Consider the following 20,824-nt stretch of genomic DNA (forward strand, 5'->3'; position numbering starts at 1 on the left):
GTTGTTTGCGACGAATTTCTCGCGAGGAATTTGAACGTAGCTCTGATACCAGTTGAAAGAGGATGTTTGCAAACCTAGGTTGGTTGATTTTTAGCGGCGGCGCGTGTGGGTGCAGGTGGTTTGCAAAGAGAGAGAAAGAGGAAGTGCTGGTTTCAGGAGAAGAGGCTACGTAAGTTTTTAGAAGTCCAAAAATTCTAGTGATAAGGATTTTGGGACTCTTTTATTAAAATGCGCCATTTAGCCACTTGGATAATGTGAAACCTTTAAAAATAGTATAAGTGGCCCAAAGGCCAATAAATGAGTATAATGCCTATACAGGCCCAAAATGGTGGGCTAAAAATATAAAGAAAATATATGTCACGTGACACATCCAACCCTATGTGTCCGCGAACAAGCTACATCACGACAAGGGTTCAGTCAATCCAGTTAGTCTAGATTCAGAAGTGATCTCGCACTTTTGTGAATCTATTCGTAGACCGTGCATGCCCAGTCACTTAGTGTAGATGCATATCCTCTGGTTGCACACAGCATGATCATAAGCATTCCCATCAGAATCCAGCGGAAAAGAGTAGAACTTGGGTGAAGAGAAGATCCTTCTCAAACATAGATTGCAAGCGAAAGAAATCCTCAAGAACCTCAAGACCCTCAAGAACCCAAGTTCCTCGTGAACTTAAGAACCAAAGATTATACTGCATGGTCATCACCCGAAGCGGAATGGATACTTGGCATACAGGTGGTGAGCATGAGAGAGGCGACGAAGAGTTCTTCCCACCAAGAGATTTTTTCGACCCTCCCCCTTTGCCATCTACGCCACGAGTTGTACCAACTTCTATGGAGACGATGGTCAAGTCGATGTTGGACATGATAGCCCAACAACAAGAAGCGAATCGCGAAGCGACTCGCCTTGCGTTGGCACAACAAGAAGCGAATCCAATTGCGTTGGCACAACAAGAAGCAAATCGCATTGCTTTAGAACGCGAGCGCGATGAACGAAAAGAAAGAAAAGCACAAAGAAAGGAGGAACGGGAAGCTCAAAAGGCGGCCTTGGAGGTCGAGCGTGAGGCTCAAAGAGAACTACGCACTCAAGAATTGGTTCGACAAGTACTTGCCTCGAAGTCCGAACCAGCCAAAGATCGTGGGAGTTCCTCAAGTGACGCAAGCCACGATGCCGATTCCAACAACCCAGTCATAGAGAAGTTGACTTTCAGTAATTATGATGGTAAGATGGATGCTACGGTTATTCATTCTTGGTTGCATCAATTTAATGCTTATTTTGCGACAACTAAGAAGACAGGGAATAGCAAGGTTTTGACGACAGCTATGTACCTTGCCGGTGATGCCATCAATTGGTACCATGCATGGCAAGAGGCACAGCTAGCCGCGCACCTAGAGGAAGCCGACGAACTCACGCCTCTTTCCTTCAATTCGGCTGATTTCCAAGACAAGCTCAAGGCGCGGTTTATGCCACCTTAGTACCTCGCACGATTGAAGGACTATTGGTGCGCTCTCAAGCAAAATGGTATGCCGGTTATGTCTTTTTCTAATCGTGTTTTGCAACCAGGTACCTAATTACGCGAGACGGATGATGAACGCAAAGAGGCATTCCTTTACGGATTGGACGAGTATATCAAGTACGATGTTGAGGTGCTCGATCCAATCGATCTCAACAAGGCGGTAGCGATTGCTCTCGCACAGGAGATAAAGCACAACAAGGGAAAGCCTAAGGAGAACAAGACTTCCATAAGTACCTCGCAAACTTCTCAGAACCCTCAGAATGGTAAGAACGGTAAGTCTTCTAACCAATCTTCCAATAGTCTCTCAGAAAAGGATTCTTCCAATGAACCTAAGGGTAAGGCTAACACAATTGCTATACCTAAGCTTACTCCAGATGAAAAGGTAGCACAAGGAATTGTAGGAGGATACATCACGTCGGAAGAGCAAAGCACTTATTCTAAGGAAGGTCGTTGTTTTCATTGTTACATTAAGGGTCACATAAAAAGAACATGTCCTAAGCTTGAATCGAATGAATCTAAAGAATCCGCAGAACCCACTTCCTTTGTCAATGCAATTAATGATAACACGAGTGTGTCCCAAGTTTCTCTTGACCCTCCCATTGATGATTCTCTCATTAAATGTTATGGTTATATGTCAGGGCAGCGTTTTGTCATATTGTTTGACACAGGTAGTATGCATGATGTGATCAGTCCCTCTCTTGTTGAGAGAGCCCGCTTAGAAGTTAGTCAGAAATCTCCTCTCAAGGTCTCTGGCTTTGTTCTCGGTATGGACTCTTTAATCACGCAGGAGTGTCTTGGTGTGTTGTTTACAATTCAACAAGCTGCCTTCAGTAGAAGATTTTTTGTCTCTCTTGTCTCAGGATGTGATATGATTTTGGGCATTCGATGGTTTCGTGAGCTTAACCCTCTTATTGATTGGGAGGCTAACACTTTCACTCTCTATGCCAAAAGTGACTCTCCCATTGTCATTCGTGGAGAGGAAGTTGTTCATTCTCCCTCTCTCATTGCTAATGTGCAGGACAAGATTGTACGGATTCAGGAGAAGGAGACTCTCTCCGTCTCTTCTTCTTTAAAGCATGACACACAGGATTTGCATGATTATGAGAAGCGTGATGATTTGGATGATAATGAAGAGCATGATGATTTGCATGATCAAGATGTGATTTCTCACGAGCATGATGATTTGCATGATCAAGATGTGATTTCTCACAAGCATGATGATTTGCATGAAGATGATGTGATTGTTTACAAGGATGATGTGTTAGTTGATGCTTTTTCTAGCGAAGCTAACATCGTTGCAGATTCGATGAATCACGAAGAATCGATCTTGGCTCACGAGCCTAGGTCCAAAGAACCCTCACAAGAAGTATTATGTGTTCGCATGATTGATACGCACGCATTGTTTGAGTGTTTCATTCGTGATATTTTCCTGTATTTTAGTCAACGTCTTTATGTGATCCCTTTTCCTAGGCATGACATATTGTACGTTGAGCACGTTTCACTCATGAATGAGCACGAATGTATGCGGATTTTTCATGAAAAGCTGAAAAGTATGTATTCAAAGACGTCACATTCCATGTCTCTTTCTTGGCATGACACATTTGTAGAACGAGCACATGAAAGTATGAGCACAAAGCATGGGCATTTCCATTGTGAATTGCCACAGTTGATTGCTTTAGATCAGAAGAGAAAGATTCGATCTCATTGTTTGCGTGTGTGGGGTGAACGGTTTGGCACTCCGTCTGTTTGTTCATCTACATTGCATGCACACTCTTTTAGGAAGACAAGATTCTTTCCAGTCACTTTACATGGAATAGGTATGCTCATATTTTTGTGTTGGAAATGGTTCCAAGAATTTTCAGCCATAGAGATTCTTGAAGAAGAAAGAAGCATGAAGTGGAAGCATCGAAGGAGCCACAGAAGACTTTGTGTCGCTTTCGGCGCGGCCCAAAGAAGTTAGCGTTGCAAACCTTTATGAAGCTCACGTATTGCACGACCCACACATCAGAGTGGGCCGGCGAAGAGTCCCTTCTAGGATTCCGGATGCTATTGGCAATCTCTCTTGACGCCATACAGTTCGGTACTAGTACCTCACTTTGAAAAGGAGGGGATGTCACGTGACACATCCAACCCTATGTGTCCGTGAACAAGCTACAGCACGACAAGGGTTCAATCAGTCCAGTCAGTCTAGATTTAGAAGTGATCTGGCACTTTTGTGAGTCTATTCGTAGACCATGCATGCTTAGTCACTTAATGTAGATAAATATCCTCTGGTTGCACACAGCATGATCATAAGCATTCCCATCAGAATCCATCAGAATCCTTTAGGGGAATTTTCCAGTGCATTTAGCTATTTTACCTATTTTTGACATTTTTCACTTATTATTTTTAAGTGACTTTTGTTGGAAAGTAGGTAGGGCAAATTGAGTAAGTTTGTATATAAGCAAACCTAGACTAACACTAAATGGCAGAAGAGGCAACAGGAGCCAAGCTCAACAGGCAACTTCTCAAGGAAGAACTTGGTGGTCTCCCCTCCAAGCAAGACTCAGCATCTAGCGTTTTCTCCAACAGTACCATCGCCAGCAAGTCTCAACACCTAGCGTTTTCCATCAGGAGGATGATCGCCACACACATTCAGCCCTAGCGTTTTCAACCCAGATCGCCCTCCACTGTAGCTGGGTTTTTCAGCCATGAAGCAACCGCAGATTCAGCCCGAAAAGACCATTAGTTTCAGCCCTTAAGAACCTGCAGTTTCAGCCCTAAGGAGTGCAGATTTTCAGCCCTAAAGGCCAACAGAATCAGCGTTTTCTTTGGTGTTTTCGGCACCAGCAGATTTCAGCCCATAGCGTTTTTTGGACAGCAGATAAAGCATTGCAGATTTCAGCCTTTAGGTCGGTGTCGCCATCCCCGTCTTTTCGTCGACATAGCCTAGACTTGCATCAGTCCCATGCATTCAGTTTGTACCAGTTTGTGCAATCATAAGTAGACCACTCTCGCCGATGAGAGTGGGGCCTTCGGCGGAGGGTTTTACAACATCTCTGGTGTCGTATTCTCTTTTCTCTCTATCTCTCAGTCTCATACACTTGCACACACAGTGTCCATTCACTTTGTTTGTAATCACTGCACTCTCTCATGAAGAATGGAAGGCTCTCCCTTCCATAAGAACAAAAGGAACCTTGAGCACAATTCGGAGCACTCATCTTGAGCAAAGTTCAAACATTCATTCCGCTGCACCTAACAATATATGTGCGAAGCTCTTGAGCATAGCTACTCGTTGGAAACAGTGCAGAGATCGGTAGTGACCTCTGAGCATTTACCTCCAACACTTGTGTGGGCCATTCATGAGCTCAAGCTGAAAAGCAGTGTGTGTTGCTTGCAATTAGTCAAGCTAGGCCACCCCACTAGATACCGCTGGATAGATTAACCCTTACTAGCTTAGCTCAACGAATCAACTGTGCACCAACTTTGGATGAGTAGACCAGACGAGTTGACAGGATGAGTAACCAACTTGGATTTGTCGAGCTATGATGACCTTGAGCAAGACTTCAATCGAGGTCCCAGTGGGTGTGCCACAAATAAGAGCACCTATATAAGGAAAAGTATGAACTGCTGTGTGCTCTTTGTGGGTAGCTATCGATTCAGTGTGCATGAATTCTCACAAAGAAAAGCATTACGACGAATCACAATGGTACTCTTAAGGCTGAGAAAATCCAATCAACTCACAATGTACCATCTACAGGAAACAATGGGGTGCAGAGGCTCAAAAGTGCATGGAGTGTGCAACGGGCTCAAGTCTCTAGTCCAAGATAGACTGTTCAATGCCCAATGATTGATATCATCCATAGTATATACAAGAGAAAATTATCTACTGAAAAGGGATAGTTTGAGTAGTCTATAGTGGAGGGTAAGCCAAAGTAGGCGACGGCCTGGGTAATACTCGTTCATCCTCCGCCCAGGTGCTCGTATGTAGTAGTTAGGAATCCATTGGCCCAATGTTTCAGCAGCCCTTGATTCGGACTGCTCGGCCCACCATCCAGTCTAGTGCGAGCACCACAACTGGAGCATTGTGACTGGGCAACAGTTACAATCATAGGTTTCTCCTTGTCTGCCAGAAAAAAATGATCATTTTTACTGGGGTTGTCAAGCAGTGCAGTTTCTTAGAGATTCTTAGAGACCAATTGTGATGGGCAAAACCAAGTTACAAGTGCTCTCTTCTGCAGTGGGATTGGCTGATATCTGTTATGCACACATACAAACACATGCCATGGTTTAGTTTTCATTGTACTCGAGTTATGAAAGAACATTTAGTTGAACTCTAGCCTTACAGACTTCCATGTAAAGCTAATAATGAACATCATTGAAAGGGCCTATTAATTTTGCATTCTTACACTTTTTATAATTCCCATATTAAGAAGTTGTCAAATGACCTCTTTTATATTATGTTATGAAAAAGACTACCATCTTCATTACGAATCAGAAAAGTTAATGTGTTTGGCAGCCATGTTCTTTTTCCCCGTCTCATGTATCTTGATTTGTCCACGGTTTTGTTGTTAGTTCATCTGTATGTGTGTTTCAAGATTTCTTAATGATTCTGTCCTGTGTATCAAACAAAGCATTCAAATGGCTTCATTATTTATTTGTATATTTGCTGAAGAATTTTTATTGGTTGCAATGGTGGATATGGTAATGGTTGCATTAAGTGTTTTTTCAACATCGTTGCGGCAGGGAGACCGAGAAATTTCTGATCTAGCAATTCGTCATGCGTCAACCTTAGAGTGCCTTCATTTTTCAAGGTATTGCAATCTTACTATGTTTGAACCATATACATACATGGAGTTGTGCTTTTGAGCACACTTGGTACAGAAATGTCACACACAGGGTTGCAATATTGTTTTTGTATGTCTGCCCTCTCTTCGAGAATGGTCAAAGATGATGAGTAAAGTAGACATGCTATGGTGTACATTTTCCTGCTGATGATGAACAGGTGGGTAGTGATTTAATGCTGATCTTTGTGAGATTGATGGTAAGTAACATTCTGAAGATCAAAACAACCTTCTCAGGAATATTATGGGTCCTTTTGATTAGAGCATTGAGAGAATCAACACTAGTGTATGCCGTTTGGCACAACAAGAATCAAAACACTTTTGTTTACCATGATATGCTTCATCAACGCGTATTGGCGGGCTGTTGCCTGATTGAGAATGAGTCACAGGTGCTCGGTGCAGGATGGCTAATCTAACCAATTTCTTCGTGGCCTCAAAAGAGGGAAGGGGGCAAACTGTCAACTACTCAGCTACTATCTCCCCCTCCCTCTCCTTGCTTTCCCGAAAAAACAGTGCTTTGGTTCAAAAACTGCTGAAGAGGCAAAAAATGCGAGAGAGAGAGAGAGTGAAACCGGCCCGTAGGGCGGTAGGCGTTGGCTTTCACCCGAAATTCTTTACTTTAGACACACACAGAGTACTTTGCAAAGGTAATCCTGTAACGGGAATTAACACTTAATCACACAAACGGCTAGGAAGCTAGAATGCTCCGAGCAGACACCGACAACCTGTAGGCCTCAAAATTGGCGCCCCTTTCGGTATTTCTTTATTCTTTATCAAAGGGAATAAAACCTATGATCTCCCACAAGCTGCCCCGCACAATCTAGGCTAAGAAACACCTGTTCTGGGCCGATTTCGGCAGCATAACTGTACTAGGACGCTTCACAGTCAGTATCCCCACGCAATAGGTGACTTTCCCGACGCATACGGACACTTTGCAAAACCTGGCGAGAATCTGCAGCACGCTGAATTCTCTGTTTTCTGCCCCGAAAATGCGCCAGTTCACTTGTACAGCGGTCCCCTTGCGTCCCCGAACCTCCTGGGGGTATTAGGGTCCGTTTAGGGCCGAAACCCTAAACCTGCAAAACTACACAGCAGGTTGTAATTCCCTGTTTTGGGCTCCGTTTCGCGTGCCGGTCGCATCAGTAGCAAGACCTCGAGCTCCCGCACCTGTAGGGCTACTTGCCCTTTGAATCGGACGAGATTTCTGGCATGAAACCTCTCCGAATTCACCTGTACCTACGGGGGATTAGCCGCTAGCTAATCCAGTACTTGTGCAAGAGGCTCTTGCCTCGGCAATCGCGCATGAACCCACATAACTGTACATTGGTCAAATGAAAAGCCCACTAGTGGGGCATAACATACTGCTCGTAGGGGAGAGAGAGAGCAGTGCGTAGCGTGCAGGGCATCACTCCTGGCACCGCACTGTGCATAAGAGGGAAAGGAAGCACTCCATAGCTCTTAACTTGTGAACAGATTGCATAATGAGGCCTCTCCCTTATCTAAATTCAATGCCCTTTCTTCTGCATGAGGAAAGTGCACAGAATTGTGCCACTTGGCGCATTTACAAGCATTTTCCCGTTTCGGGTTCGCCGCTTAAAAATATCCCAACTGACGCGTCGGCAGAGTTATAAAATGTTTCCCTAGTCATACCGGAGGTAATGACGCGAACACATTTCACGGCCCAAAATAGCAGTTCCCTAAATTTTAGGAGATGCTTCCGTTGGGCTCCCAGTGGTCTTCTGACCATCTATCCTCATTGGGACCGCATCCAAAAGTGCAATGTGGTCCAACTGTCGGATACTTTTTGTTGGTAGTCCCACCTTGACTTTACGCTGTAATTGAGTTCACTTCCTAGTATCCACCAACTTGCTAAGTGCGATGGGGGGACCTATATGATCTTGCTCTGAGCCTAGACATCCTCTTACCATACGAATTCCAGTGCCGACCACTACCCATCTGCGGGTGAAACTATCGTTCACATTGGCCATGCAATGTCCGACCATTTGCTACTTCAAGAAGAGGGCCTCAAAACAAATAAAATAAAGTTTAAACCCCATTGGAAAGAAACCAACAACCAAGGTTAGCAGTTGCCACATCTTTGTGACATGGTTAATAACTGCCACGTCCTCGTGACATACCCCCCTCTTGAAATCGCAAACGTCCTCGATTGCATACCATAAATACACGCCACTGATGATCTTGTGCTATCGACACTCTTTTATCATCGCATGTATCCGCAAGAAAGGTCATAACATATAGATACAAATGACTTAATGAGGCCTTCATACTTTTGTCATTTCCATCTATTACACAGAATTCATATGTACATTTGATGTACTAGCTCTATCATTACCCCTCCTTTGCACACGTTGGGTTGGGGCATAAGTAGGCTGTAACCCAAAGGCTTCAAGGTAAAGTTGCAATACATTTGGTGACTCTGACAGTTCATGCTCTTCCATCCACTTTGCATCCATAGGCAGATAGTTCTTGAACTTCACCAAATAGCGTCTTGCAACTTGTCCTTTAACTTTTCTGTCCTTATGTGCCAAAACTTGCTCAGGTACCAGGATCTCATCAAGTTCCTCAACTTCTGGCCGATCCTCATCTGGCTTATCTTCTGGCACATCACCCACGAAGGGTCTTAGAAGACTCACGTGAAACGCATTATGAATCTTCCATGCATCAGGCAATTTCAGCCTCTAAGCCACATCGCTGATCTTGTCAAGCACTTGAAAAGGCCCATAGTAACGCATGCTGAGCTTAGGAAACAGCCGTTCCTTGCCCTTCATCTTCTTTAACCTTGCCTTTTCGAACCGTAAGAGAACCCAATCACCAGGTGATAGTAGCAATTCACGACGGTGACGATCAACAGCCTTGCCCGAGTCTTCTCCAAGGCAACTTTAATCTTCTTATACATCTCATCCATGTTCTCAACATATCGATCTGCCTCAAAGATCTTGTCCTTTGTATGCAAAATGGGAGGAACCTTTTTGCCGCCTTCAACAATCTCAAAAGGTGCTTTGCCAATAGACGAATGCACCGTATTATTGTATGCAAACTCAAGCATAGGTAAATACTGTTCCCACTTGCCCTTATTATCTGACACATAGCATTTCAGCAGATCTAAGACAGTAGAATTGGCCTCTTTTGACTGTCCATCAGTTTGTGGATGAAACGAAGACGAAAACTTGAGCGTAGTGCCCATGTTCTCAAACAATCCTCTCCAGAACAAACTGGTCATGCGAGGATCACGATCACTGATAATCGATTGTGGCATACCATGGTACTTAAACACATTGTACATGAACAAGCGTGCCATCTGATCAGATTTTATCTTCTTCCTGACAGGGATAAATTGGGCCTACTTGCTGAACCTGCAGATAATGGTCCATATACCATCATTCCCTGTTGGCGTCCTTGGAAGATCAAAGATAAAGTCCATAGCAATGCTTTCCCATGGCTTATCCGGAATCGGCAGTGGTTGTAACAACCTTGGTGCCTTTTGCCTGTCAAACTTGACCTTTTGGCAAACTATGCATGCTCGCACAAAGGCATCCACATCTCTCCTCAAGGTAGGCCAATAGAAGAATGTCTCTACCGCTTTAAGTGTTGCATCAATGCCACGATGCCCTGCATACGGTGGGACATGACTCTCTTCCATGACCTTATGTCGCAGTGGCCTAGTGACACAAAGTCTGCCATGCATCATCATAAAACCATCTCTGAGGAGGTAGTGCTCGTGATGTTGCCCCTCTTGTAACTGTTCAAAGATCCTTGCAAAATCTTCATCAGCAGTATACTGTTCCTTCATGTCATCTAACTCATGATGATAAGGAATTGACACAGCTGAAATTTGTAGCTTTCTTGATAACGCATCAGCCACAACATCTTCTTGCCTTCCACATGCATAATCTGGAAGTGGAACATGGAAAGAATGTTTGCCCATTGCATATGCTTTTCGGATAACTTTGACTGTGTCAAGAAGTATCGCAAGGTCTGATGATTTGTTTGGACAACAAAATCAGCACCTAAGAGGTAGTGCTTCCAGCTAGAAAGCGCATGAATCACGGCCAAGAGCTCTTTTTCATAGACTTGCATAGTCCTCTCTGGCCCTTGCAAAATTCGGCTTTCATAAGCTATTACCCGTCCATCTTGCATTAGCACTGCTCCGATGCTACTGCCACACGCGTCACACTAGACCACAAATAACTTCCTGAGATCTGGCAAAACAATAACTGGATCTGAAGTCAACTTTTCCTTTAAGAGACTAAAAGCTGAAATCTCTTTTTGGGTCCATCTGAAAGTGACCTCTTTCTTTTGCAATACGTGAAGAGGCGATGCTATCTTTGCAAAATTTCTGATAAACCTTCTATAGTAGGAACACAATCCCAAGAAGCTTCTGACATCGTGCACAGTCTTCAAGTCTGGCCATGTCTTGATAGCTTCGACCTTTGCGGGATCCATTCTAACACCATCCTTTGAGACTATGTGGCCCAGAAAGTGGATCTCTTCGAGGAAGAATTCACTTTTTTTAGGATTGACAAGTAACCTGTGACTGCGCAGCTCTTCAAACACAATCGTCAAGTGACGCCTATGCTCCTCTTCATTCTTCGAATACACTATCATGTCATCGAAGAACGTTCCAACAAACTGTTGATGCAAGCGGAAAATCCGGTCCATCATTCTGCTGAACGTGGCAGGAGCATTTGTTAGCCCAAACGGCATCACTAGAAACTCATAAAGACCAAATGTCGTTCTAAACGCAGTCTTGTGCACATCCTGTGGCCTTATACGAATCTGATGGTACCCACTCTTAAGGTCTATCCTGCTGAAAATTGCAGCACCCTCTAAACGATCGAGAATATTATCAATTCTAGGAATAGGGAACCTATTCTTGATGGTATTCTTATTCAACGCACGGTAATCAATACACATGCGCCATGAGCCATCCTTCCTGTGCACTAAGAGCCCTGGGGAGCAAAAGGGTGAAAAACTAGGCTGAATCAGCCCCTTCTCTAATAACTCCTCAACCTGGCCCATAATCTCTTTTTGCTGCGCCGCACTAACCCTGTAGGGAGGTCTATTTGGTGGGCTACACCCTGGCACCAAATCTATCCGATGGTCCTCAGGTCTCTCTGGCGGCAATTGCGACGGTAATGAATCAAAAAAACAGTCACTAAACTTTTGCAAAAATGCTGACCTTTCTTTATCTAACACAGATAAATTTGATTGATCACTATCTGAGACATCACGTGCAAAAATCAAGTACACAGAAAGATGATTCTTTATTACAGAAGTGATAGTAGAAGCAGATACAATAGGGACTGACTCTCCTTTAAGCTTTACATCCAAGATGTGAGTTTTGCCCCTATGCTGTACAGTGATCTTTTTGTTGTAGGCATCCAAGACTCCATGCACTCGGAACATCCATGGGATCCCTAACAAGGCGTCACAACCTTCCAGCGGCATGATGTAAAACTCTTCAGTGTCCACATACGACTGAATATGCAGACGCAGTTTTCGAATGATGGGAGTAACACACTCTGAGTGGCCAGGACATGCCAACCCTGCCTCTGCTGTGTACCCCATCTCTTCAGCTCTGATGCCCAGCTTCATAGCTAACTCTGGTGAGATAAAGTTGGCTTTGGCACCTGGATCAAAGAAGATGAGTGCCGTCTAATCCCTAACTTTACCCCATGCCCTGCATAACTCACTGGCATCTGTGCTGGGCCTGTCACCCACCATATCTGGCACTAAACCTGCCGTGGGTTTAGGCTTCTTGCCTTTCTGGTCTTCTTTATCCTCAGAGTCAGCTGGCCTTTTCCTTTGTGGACAATTGATAGAAAAGTGACCAGGCTGCTCGCATATAAAGCATTTGTTCTCAGCCATTAGGACCTTCTTTTCCTCGAGCGACTTGCGCACTTCCTTTTCTGTTTCTTTGCCTGCGCTGCAGAAGTCCCGGCTGAATCCTTGTCTTTGGTGGCCTTTTCTGACCCCTGTGATGCATCAGGAGCCGTTTTCACAAAGGGCTTCTTCGCTGAATTTTTCTTTTGCTGTCCTCGTTTGTCAGTGCTCGGAAATCCACTGTCTTCTCCTTTCAACAAGGCAAGACCAGTGTTTGCAACTTCCATAAGCTGAGTAAGGGTAGCCACTCTGTTCTTTGTACAGTAATCGCGAAGCCCTTTAGGCAGCCCACAACAGTACTTCTCTATCTGCTCTGTCAATGGCACAAATCTGTAGAAGGTCACTGAGAGTAACGCTTTACAAAACCTCCTACTGTACTCCAGCAAGCTCTTGCACGAAGCTGAAGTAAGCTGGTGCCAATCTGTCAAGACGTCGGCTTCAAATTCATTTGATAGCCAAGCAGATGCAAACATTTGCTTGAAGTAAACCCAAGTGGCGGGTGCCTGTCCTTGCATTAACAATGTCGTCCACCATGTAAGCGCATTGTCCTTTAAGAAAGTGGCAGCTTTCCTGACCTTCGAGGCCTCTGTAAAATTCCCCCCCGCATAAGCTGTATCAAACTGCTGGAGGAAAGTGAGGGCCTTTGACGTATCCTCGAAACCACTGAAGGTACTGAACTTTACTGCTACACCACCTTCTTTGTAAGCTTTCGGCTTCTCTAGTGCCCCCAAGTTGTCATACGGAATGGTCTGCAACATGGGCACTGTAGTAGGCATGATCGGCACGTGCTGGCCATTCACATTTTGCGTCAGAGGTGCGATATCTGGCTGCTGTCCAGAAAAACCAGCCATGCCAAAATGACCCTGTGGCACCCCAAACTGGCCCTGGCTGCAGTGGAAACCTTGCTGCATGCCAATACTACCATACATGGGATTTGGCATGATGCCTTGCATACCCCCGAACATTGTTCCTGGCATGTACGGCTGATTTCCAGGCGCATAACCAGCCATACTTTGGAACACTGATCCACCCCCGAAATACCCAAGATGTACCGTGGGTGGTGGAAAAACTGAGTGCATAGCCTGGTATCCAGCTCCATGTCCATTCAAGACAGCATGCTGGCTCTGAAAGGTGGCGGGCTGAACTGGCATAACCTGTGGAATAGGCGTTCTAGCCACTTGTTCAAGAACGGGAGGAACCTGCTTTGGAGCCCCCGACTCCGCAACATGCGAGTGTTCCCTTTCCTCCTGCGCCACATGAAGTACCCGGGCTTGAGCATCAACAAGCTCCGTACACGGTGTAGGTTGCCTATTTTGCTCTTGCACTGGTGGCGCTTGTTCCATAAACCTCGGATTCCGCACCAGCTGCGAAAAGACATTCACCGCGGCAACTAATTGAGTCTTGAACGCATCATCCTCAAGTTGCCCCGTCATAAAGCCCTGTACTACTGGAGGGACATTCACGTTGACAGGAGGTATAGACTGACGTGGCCGTGAGCTCTCGCCAATCTCAAAAACCATAGGAATCTCCTGCATGTCCTTTGAAGAGGAACCCTCTTCCATAATTCCCTTCCCCTTGTCGGCCATAGTGTAATCCCCGCGTTCTTGCACTCTGTGTCTTTATCCCAAAACAATCCAGGCTCACTCTGATTGATGTCCCGGCAACGGAACCATGAAACCGGCCCGTAGGGGGGTAGACGTTGGCTTTCACCCGAAATTCTTTACTTTAGACACACACAGAGTACTTTGCAAAGGTAATCCTGTAACGGGAATTAACACTTAATCACACAAACGGCTAGGAAGCTAGAATGCTCCGAGCAGACACCGACAACTTGTAGGCCTCAAAATTGGCGCCCCTTTCGGTATTTCTTTATTCTTTATCAAAGGGAATAAAACCTGTGATCTCCCACAAGCTGCCCCGCACAATCTAGGCTAAGAAACACCTGTTCTGGGCCGATTTCGGCAGCATAACTGTACTAGGACGCTTCACAGTCAGTATCCCCACGCAATAGGTGACTTTCCCGACGCATACGGACACTTTGCAAAACCTGGTGAGAATCTGCAGCACGCTGAATTCTCTGTTTTCTACCCCGAAAATGAGCCAGTTCACTTGTACAGCGGTCCCCTTGCGTCCCCGAACCTCCTGGGGGTATTAGGGTCCGTTTAGGGCCGAAACCCTAAACCTGCAAAACTACACAGCAGGTTGTAATTCCCTGTTTTGGGCTCCGTTTCGCGTGCCGGTCGCATCAATAGCAAGACCTCGAGCTCCCGCACCTGTAGGGCTACTTGCCCTTTGAATCGGACGAGATTTCTGGCGTGAAACCTCTCCGAATTCACCTGTACCTGCGGGGGATTAGCCGCTAGCTAATCCAGTACCTGTGCAAGAGGCTCTTGCCTCGACAATCGCTCAGTCAACGGACGCGTCGGCTGGGATATTTTTAAGCGGCGAACCCGAAACGGGAAAATGCTTGTAAATGCGCCAAGTGTCGGTTTTTCTTGGACTTTCCTCATGGAGAAGAAAGGGCGCTGAATTTAGATAAGGGAGAGGCCTCATTATCCAATCTGTTCACAGGTTAAGAGATATGGAGTGCTTCCTTCGCGGCAGAGTTATAAAATGTTCCCCTAGTCATACCGGAGGTAATGACGCGAACACATTTCACGGCCCAAAATAGCAGTTCCCTAAATTTTAGGAGATGCTTCTGTTGGGCTCCCATTGGTCTTATGACCATCTATCCTCATTGGGACCGCATCCAAAAGTGCAATGTGGCCCAACTGTCGGATACTTTTTGTTGGTAGTCCCACCTTGACTTTACGCCTTAATTGAGTTCACTTCCTAGTATCCACCAACTTGCTAGGTGCGACGGGGGGACCTATATGATCTTGCTCTGAGCCTAGACATCCTCTTACCATACGAATTCCAGTGCCGACCACTACCCATCTACGGGTGAAACTACCGTTCACATTGGCCATGCAATGTCCGACCGTTTGCTACTTCAAGAAGAGGTCCTAAAAACAAATAAAATAAACCCCATTGGAAAGAAACCAACAACCAAGGTTAGCAGTTGCCACATCTTTGTGACATGGTTAATAACTGCCACGTCACACACACAGAGAGAGAGAGAGAGAGAGAGAGAGAGAGAGAGAGAGAGAGAGAGAGAGAGAGAGAGAGAGAGAGAGAGAGAGAGAGAGAGAGAGAAATGAAATGTTATATTAACGTCTTCAAAAGGCCAAAGTGAGCTATGAGACCAGAAAGTTACAATGTGGTGGATCTGATACAAAGTCAGAGTATGACAAAAATGAAATGACAAATGTCACAATAAAATACTATGGAATCCTAAACAACTAGGTGAGAACTAAGCAGCTAGTTGGGATAGCTAGATCACAAGAGATCCAACATCGGTCCCTGGCGGATCTCATCAATCTCCTCCATGGTCAGTAGTCTGACCGGGCGTCGTGCATGTCGAGCCAAAGTGATCCGAATCCGTTGATGCAGCCTCCGCCGATGCTGTGTAGTCCTCCGCAATCGTGGGCGTCTGGATCTTCCCAGCTCAGTCGCTCGGTCGATCAGTGTGCCTCTGGTGTGAGGCGACGAGCTCTGTTGTGGTAGTAACTCCTCCGGGTGTCCAGTGGCAGCTCTAAAGAAATCTGTGATCTTTCTCCGGGACTGGCTAGCCTCTCCTCTCATCAGGCTCTCCGTGTGTCTGCGTAGCTCGAGCAAAAACAAACCCAAGCATCTCTGATCCTCGTACTGCATGACTCTGGAGAATGGTCCAAAGCCCTCTCTGAACAAGCAATGGAAGCGGCCTCGTATCTTGTAGTAGATGGGGCAGTGGCATGTGTAGTGCAACTCTGTCTCAGTCTCGATGTCACACAGGGTGCATGTCCTAGCCTCTGCTGGTACTCCGATGTATCTCCCAGTCTCGATCCGCAGCTGGTGTGGAGATGTACGTATCTGGCCGATAGCGCATCGTATCCCATGAGACAAGTGGGTGTCCATGTACCTTGGCCTCATCACAAAACCATCAACGGTAAGCTAGAGGAGATGCTCTCTGTAGAAAGCCATCTACGTGCCCAGCTCTTGTGCTGGCTGTATCCATGTCCTCCCGGCGTCTAGCTGAGTCAAGTCCTGGCGGATGAGCTTGGTGATCTCGGACTGTGTAAGAGTCAGAGAGGGTGCATCCAGTGAGTACTGGAAGGGAGGCAATCTGTTTATGCTGAACCCATGCGCTTGAAACCATGATGTCATCTCCCCATACCAGCATGCTGTATCTCCCTGCATGGCTAACTGTTGAGAGGACTCAAGTGCAAGGCTGGCATATCTGTCTCTGGGAACTTCCCACATGCGGTGTATGAAGGAGACCGATCTGGTGAGCGCCTCAACCACTAGTGGGGGGGCAGCTAGCTCTGCTCGAACAATAGCACGTGGTACTGAGGCCTTGCCTCTAATGAGCCGCGAGATCATAGAGACCAGAGGCTTCTCCATGTCCCCCCATCCATCACTGCGGCCTGTCCTCCCGTGATGATCTAATGAAGGTCCCCAAATCTCAGCTCTATAAAGCAATGCAGAAGCCACCAGAGTGTCAAAGAGCCAGAGCTTCGTCCGAGGCTCCTGAAACTGAACCTGTGAACACATCCTTTCCAATCTACCCAATGCTGCATGGGCTCTGGTCAGTCTAGTGTCTGCTGTCCTCCTCAATGAAAATGCTGGCCCACTAAAAACCACTCCGAGGTAAGTGTACGCCTCTGTATATTCCACAGTCTCCTGGCCGTATGTGAATGCTGGCGCTAAACTCCTGATCCACTGTGGGGTGGTATTAAATGCCATGACCTGCTGGTGTGCAGGGCCACGTGTAGGTAGGGCTGCGCGCACAGAGAGAGAGAGAGAGAGAGAGAGAGAGAGAGAGAGAGAGAGAGAGAGAGAGAGAGAGAGAGAGAGAGAGAGAGAGAGAGAGAGAGAGAGAGAGAGAGAGAGAGATGAAATGAAGTGAAATGTTATATTAACGTCTTCAAAAGGCCAAAATGACCTATGAGACCAATCTTTTACAAAATGGTGAATCTAATACGATGTCTAGGTACAAAAGAACTAGAACTAAGATACTACTACTAGAATCTATCCTCATGTTACCATATACATGTGGTAGTGATGTGTGTGAACACACTTAGGACCACTGGGGCATTTTTTCCCTCACTAGGAGGATTTTTTTCCCCCTGTGCATTGTATCTACGTCCATTACTCTAGGGCTATCTATCTTTCCATTGCACACTAAGTAACCACTGTTTGTTGTGTGCCTTGAGCTTCCTTCGTCTTCTCCAAGCTGTGCGTGTTTTCTTGCAACCCTAATTCCAACAATTGGAATCAGGGCAGGTTGCGTCCTCCCGAGCTTAGTCGCCAGCTCCTCCAGCACATGTCTGCTCACTTTCTCCGATTTACGTGAGCTTTGGCAAGCGTTCGCAGGTCGACAAAAATTTCGGATAAGCTCGAAGAGCTTAATCTGCTCAGATTTTTGATTGGGGCTCCTTTGAGCCCCTGTTTCCACTACATACAGTACTCACACGCTATTTCGTCATTTTGTACAGAAATTCTGTTAGTGCCGTTTTTTGCATAACATGTTCCTTAGAGTCTTCTACGGTTTGTGCTATATAGCACGTTTTGTTCCCACTCTCCTTCTCCTCTTTTCGGCTAGTTTTCACATCAGGTGCAGCCTATATCATGGCTGACAACAACACAGATGTGTTCAATATGTTTGCTGCTGAGAACAGATTGGATGGGGACAATTACCCTATGTGGGCTTATATGATGCAACATGTTCTTGTGTCGAAGGGCGTTTGGAACATTGTGCAGGGCATTGATGTACGTCCTCATTCTGACGATACATGCGATGTTGAGCATTTTGCAGGTCTGTCTGCAAAGATTGCTGTTGTTAGAGTTGTTTTGCCTATGGTAGAACAAGCTCGTGGGGCTGTAAAACATGCGTAGGCTCATGCATTGATTGCGTTGTCTGTGAAGCGCACTATTACTCCTCAGTTTCGTCCAACGAAATCTGCAAAACAGGCTTGGAATATTCTGGTTGGTCTTTATGCATGTCGCAATGAGGCAAAACTTGCATTGCTGCATAAAGAGCTAGAGTCGAATATTATGCAGGAGGAAGATGACATGGACACTTTCCTTGCTGGTGTCAAGGATAGCAATGAGCAACTTATTTTTGCAGCACAAGTCATTTCAGACAGTTTCCCTTGTACAGACTGTTCTTGATGCCTTGCCAGATTTTTACCAAAATTTTGTTAGTACTTGGAGACTTATGACCCAAGGTGTCATAATAATCAATATCTAATTCTCCTAAATGATTTTCTCATGTTAAACTGATCATTTAATATGGGGAAGTGCCAGGGGAGAAAAAGCTAGAATATTGGTTAAGCTAGCAGACCAGCCACAGTAGGGATCGAAAGGAGGGAAAATAGGGATCCAAAAGGGGGGCCATCTGCAAAAGAGCCATGTGCAACAATGGGCTAAAAAGACCCTAAGGTTCAGCCCATTAAGACTTCCAAAATGCTAAGGTTCCAAAATTCAAAGGTTGTGTCCAAAGGTCAACCATAGGGGAATTGGATGCTTTGTGTGTGTCCAAAAAAGTCTTTACACATCCCTACTTAGGAGGGGCGAGCCACTCTTGTAGGGGATGAGAGAGAAAGCCACACACACAGACACAAGCTCCCTTTACACAAAGGGAATGAGGGACACATGTCAGCTCCCTAGGCCAGATGCCCACAAGGTGTACCCAATTTCTATTGGATGGCCTTGGAGGTGGACCAATGAGAATTAGGCTAGAGTAAATCTAGTTTAATTAATTTAAAAACACTTAATAAAAGAACCAATGAGAATTAAGTCCTCTAGAGGACTATTGGACAGTCTCTCAAGGGGTCCAATGAGCATTCAGCAGCCCAATGGCTTGCCTGATTCCTATTGGCCAGTAGGCAAAGGGGTCCAATGAGAGTTTAGCTGAATTATTAAATTACCTAAAGCTCTCACAAAAGGGGAAAGGGGGACACATGTCAGAAGGCTATCACTTATGCTGCTTAATTGTCATTGGCTAGCCCTAGGGAGGTCCAATGAGAGAATAGCAAGAGCAAATAGCAAGAGGGGTCGCCCAAGAGAGAGAGGGGGACTGATTTTTGCGCGGCATTAACACACACACACTCACACAATCTCATGTGTGAAGTAAAGAAGACTCTGTCCTCTTCTGAAGCTTTAATGGAAAGCTTACCACCTACTCCAAGCTTGTGAGAAGGGAGGCCTACTTTAACAACTCTTGGCTTTGTGATGCAAATCCAACCAAGAGCCAAGCTTCAATGCATGCTCATCTCCTCTACCATGCTAATTACTAAGCTAAGCTATGCTAATATGAGTGATTATGTGAGGAGATGTACATCTTTCTCGTAAGAATACTCCTTCCTCTGAATGTACTCTCATACCCTGCTAGCTCTCACCATCTTTGAAGGTGTGTGAGGTCTTGGGTCTGAGACCGGGGATAATTTATGTTGTGTTTGCTAAGTGTTTTGCCTAGTGCATGAAGCTTTCATCTTCATTGCACTAGTTAGTCTTGAAGGAACACAAAGAATTGTATTGTACAATGTCTTTCTTGATGGGAGAAACCATAATACAAAGCCTTTTGGAGGGGGGACCGGCTCCATGCAAATCCGGTCCTCAACTGTTGTCAATAGCTTAATTTCTCTCTCTTTTGAAAGTATTGTTCATGCTATCTAACTAGGTGTTATGCTTTTTGTTGCTCTCTCCACCCAAGCACTCTTGTAATTCTCATTAGGAATCTATTCTAATGAAATGCCCACTATGTTCATGCTAATTTCCGCTACACAAGTTTTTAGGCCATTAAATGTTACATTGGTATCAGAGCACAAGGTTTGTCTTTTCTTGCTCAAGAAGGGAGGTCCTTAAGCTAGCTATAAATGGTTGGTATTATTATTGCCTGCGAGTAAGTAGAATAGGGATTTTTCAACCTTGCAGTGCGCTTGTCTTCGTGCAGCTAACGGGGCATCACCGTCGAGAGCGATGGTCTTAATAGTGGAGTCCTACGGGGCTTGCCTACGGCTTAACCACTATTGAGCTATTAGAAGCTTGACAGGAGCCGGTGCTGTTTTGGTGTTGAACGACCCTCTCTTCTATTCCTTGCAATTAATGGTATTCGAGCCACGGGTACAGTAGCTTGAGTGCTTTTTCTAAAGGGTTAAAGAGGAGTAGCAACTAGGGCTTAAAGTGCCAAAGTACACCTAAAAAGTTTACACCTTAAAGTTGTTAGAATGGCTGACAATAGTAAAGAGAGTGAAATTAATGTTGATAACTTTGATTTTGCTAATGAGCAAGCTACTAATGATGCTCTGATGCTTGTTAACTATCTTGTTTCTAGGCTTCAACAAGCCATGGGCAATCCATCTCTCCAAAGTGAAGTGCAATGGCAGCTTCGTGCTCACGGGATTCTCCAAGCTCACCACCATGACGAGAGAACACCTAGGAATCCTCCTTGTGAGACTTCCAAAAGAGGTCTCTCTCTGATTCGGGAAGAAGAAGAGAATC

The 20,824-nt window shown here is 45.4% G+C and overlaps 1 protein-coding gene across 2 annotated transcripts in view; it reads left to right on the forward strand.

The window, feature by feature from the left end:
- LOC147430459 (uncharacterized) overlaps nucleotides 1–20,824 on the forward strand; it is a 121,057-nt gene that overhangs the window by 67,512 nt on the left and 32,721 nt on the right. For both annotated transcript variants that reach the window (XM_086493088.1, XM_086493087.1), the window contains exon 3: nucleotides 6,240–6,307. In XM_086493088.1, the coding sequence (XP_086349214.1) occupies nucleotides 6,240–6,307 (68 nt within the window). The remainder of the gene's footprint in view (nucleotides 1–6,239; nucleotides 6,308–20,824) is intronic.

The sequence above is a fragment of the Adiantum capillus-veneris genome, chromosome 21 (genome assembly GCF_014529385.1).
Source record: "Adiantum capillus-veneris isolate H3 chromosome 21, ASM1452938v2, whole genome shotgun sequence".
Lineage (NCBI taxonomy): Eukaryota > Viridiplantae > Streptophyta > Polypodiopsida > Polypodiales > Pteridaceae > Adiantum > Adiantum capillus-veneris.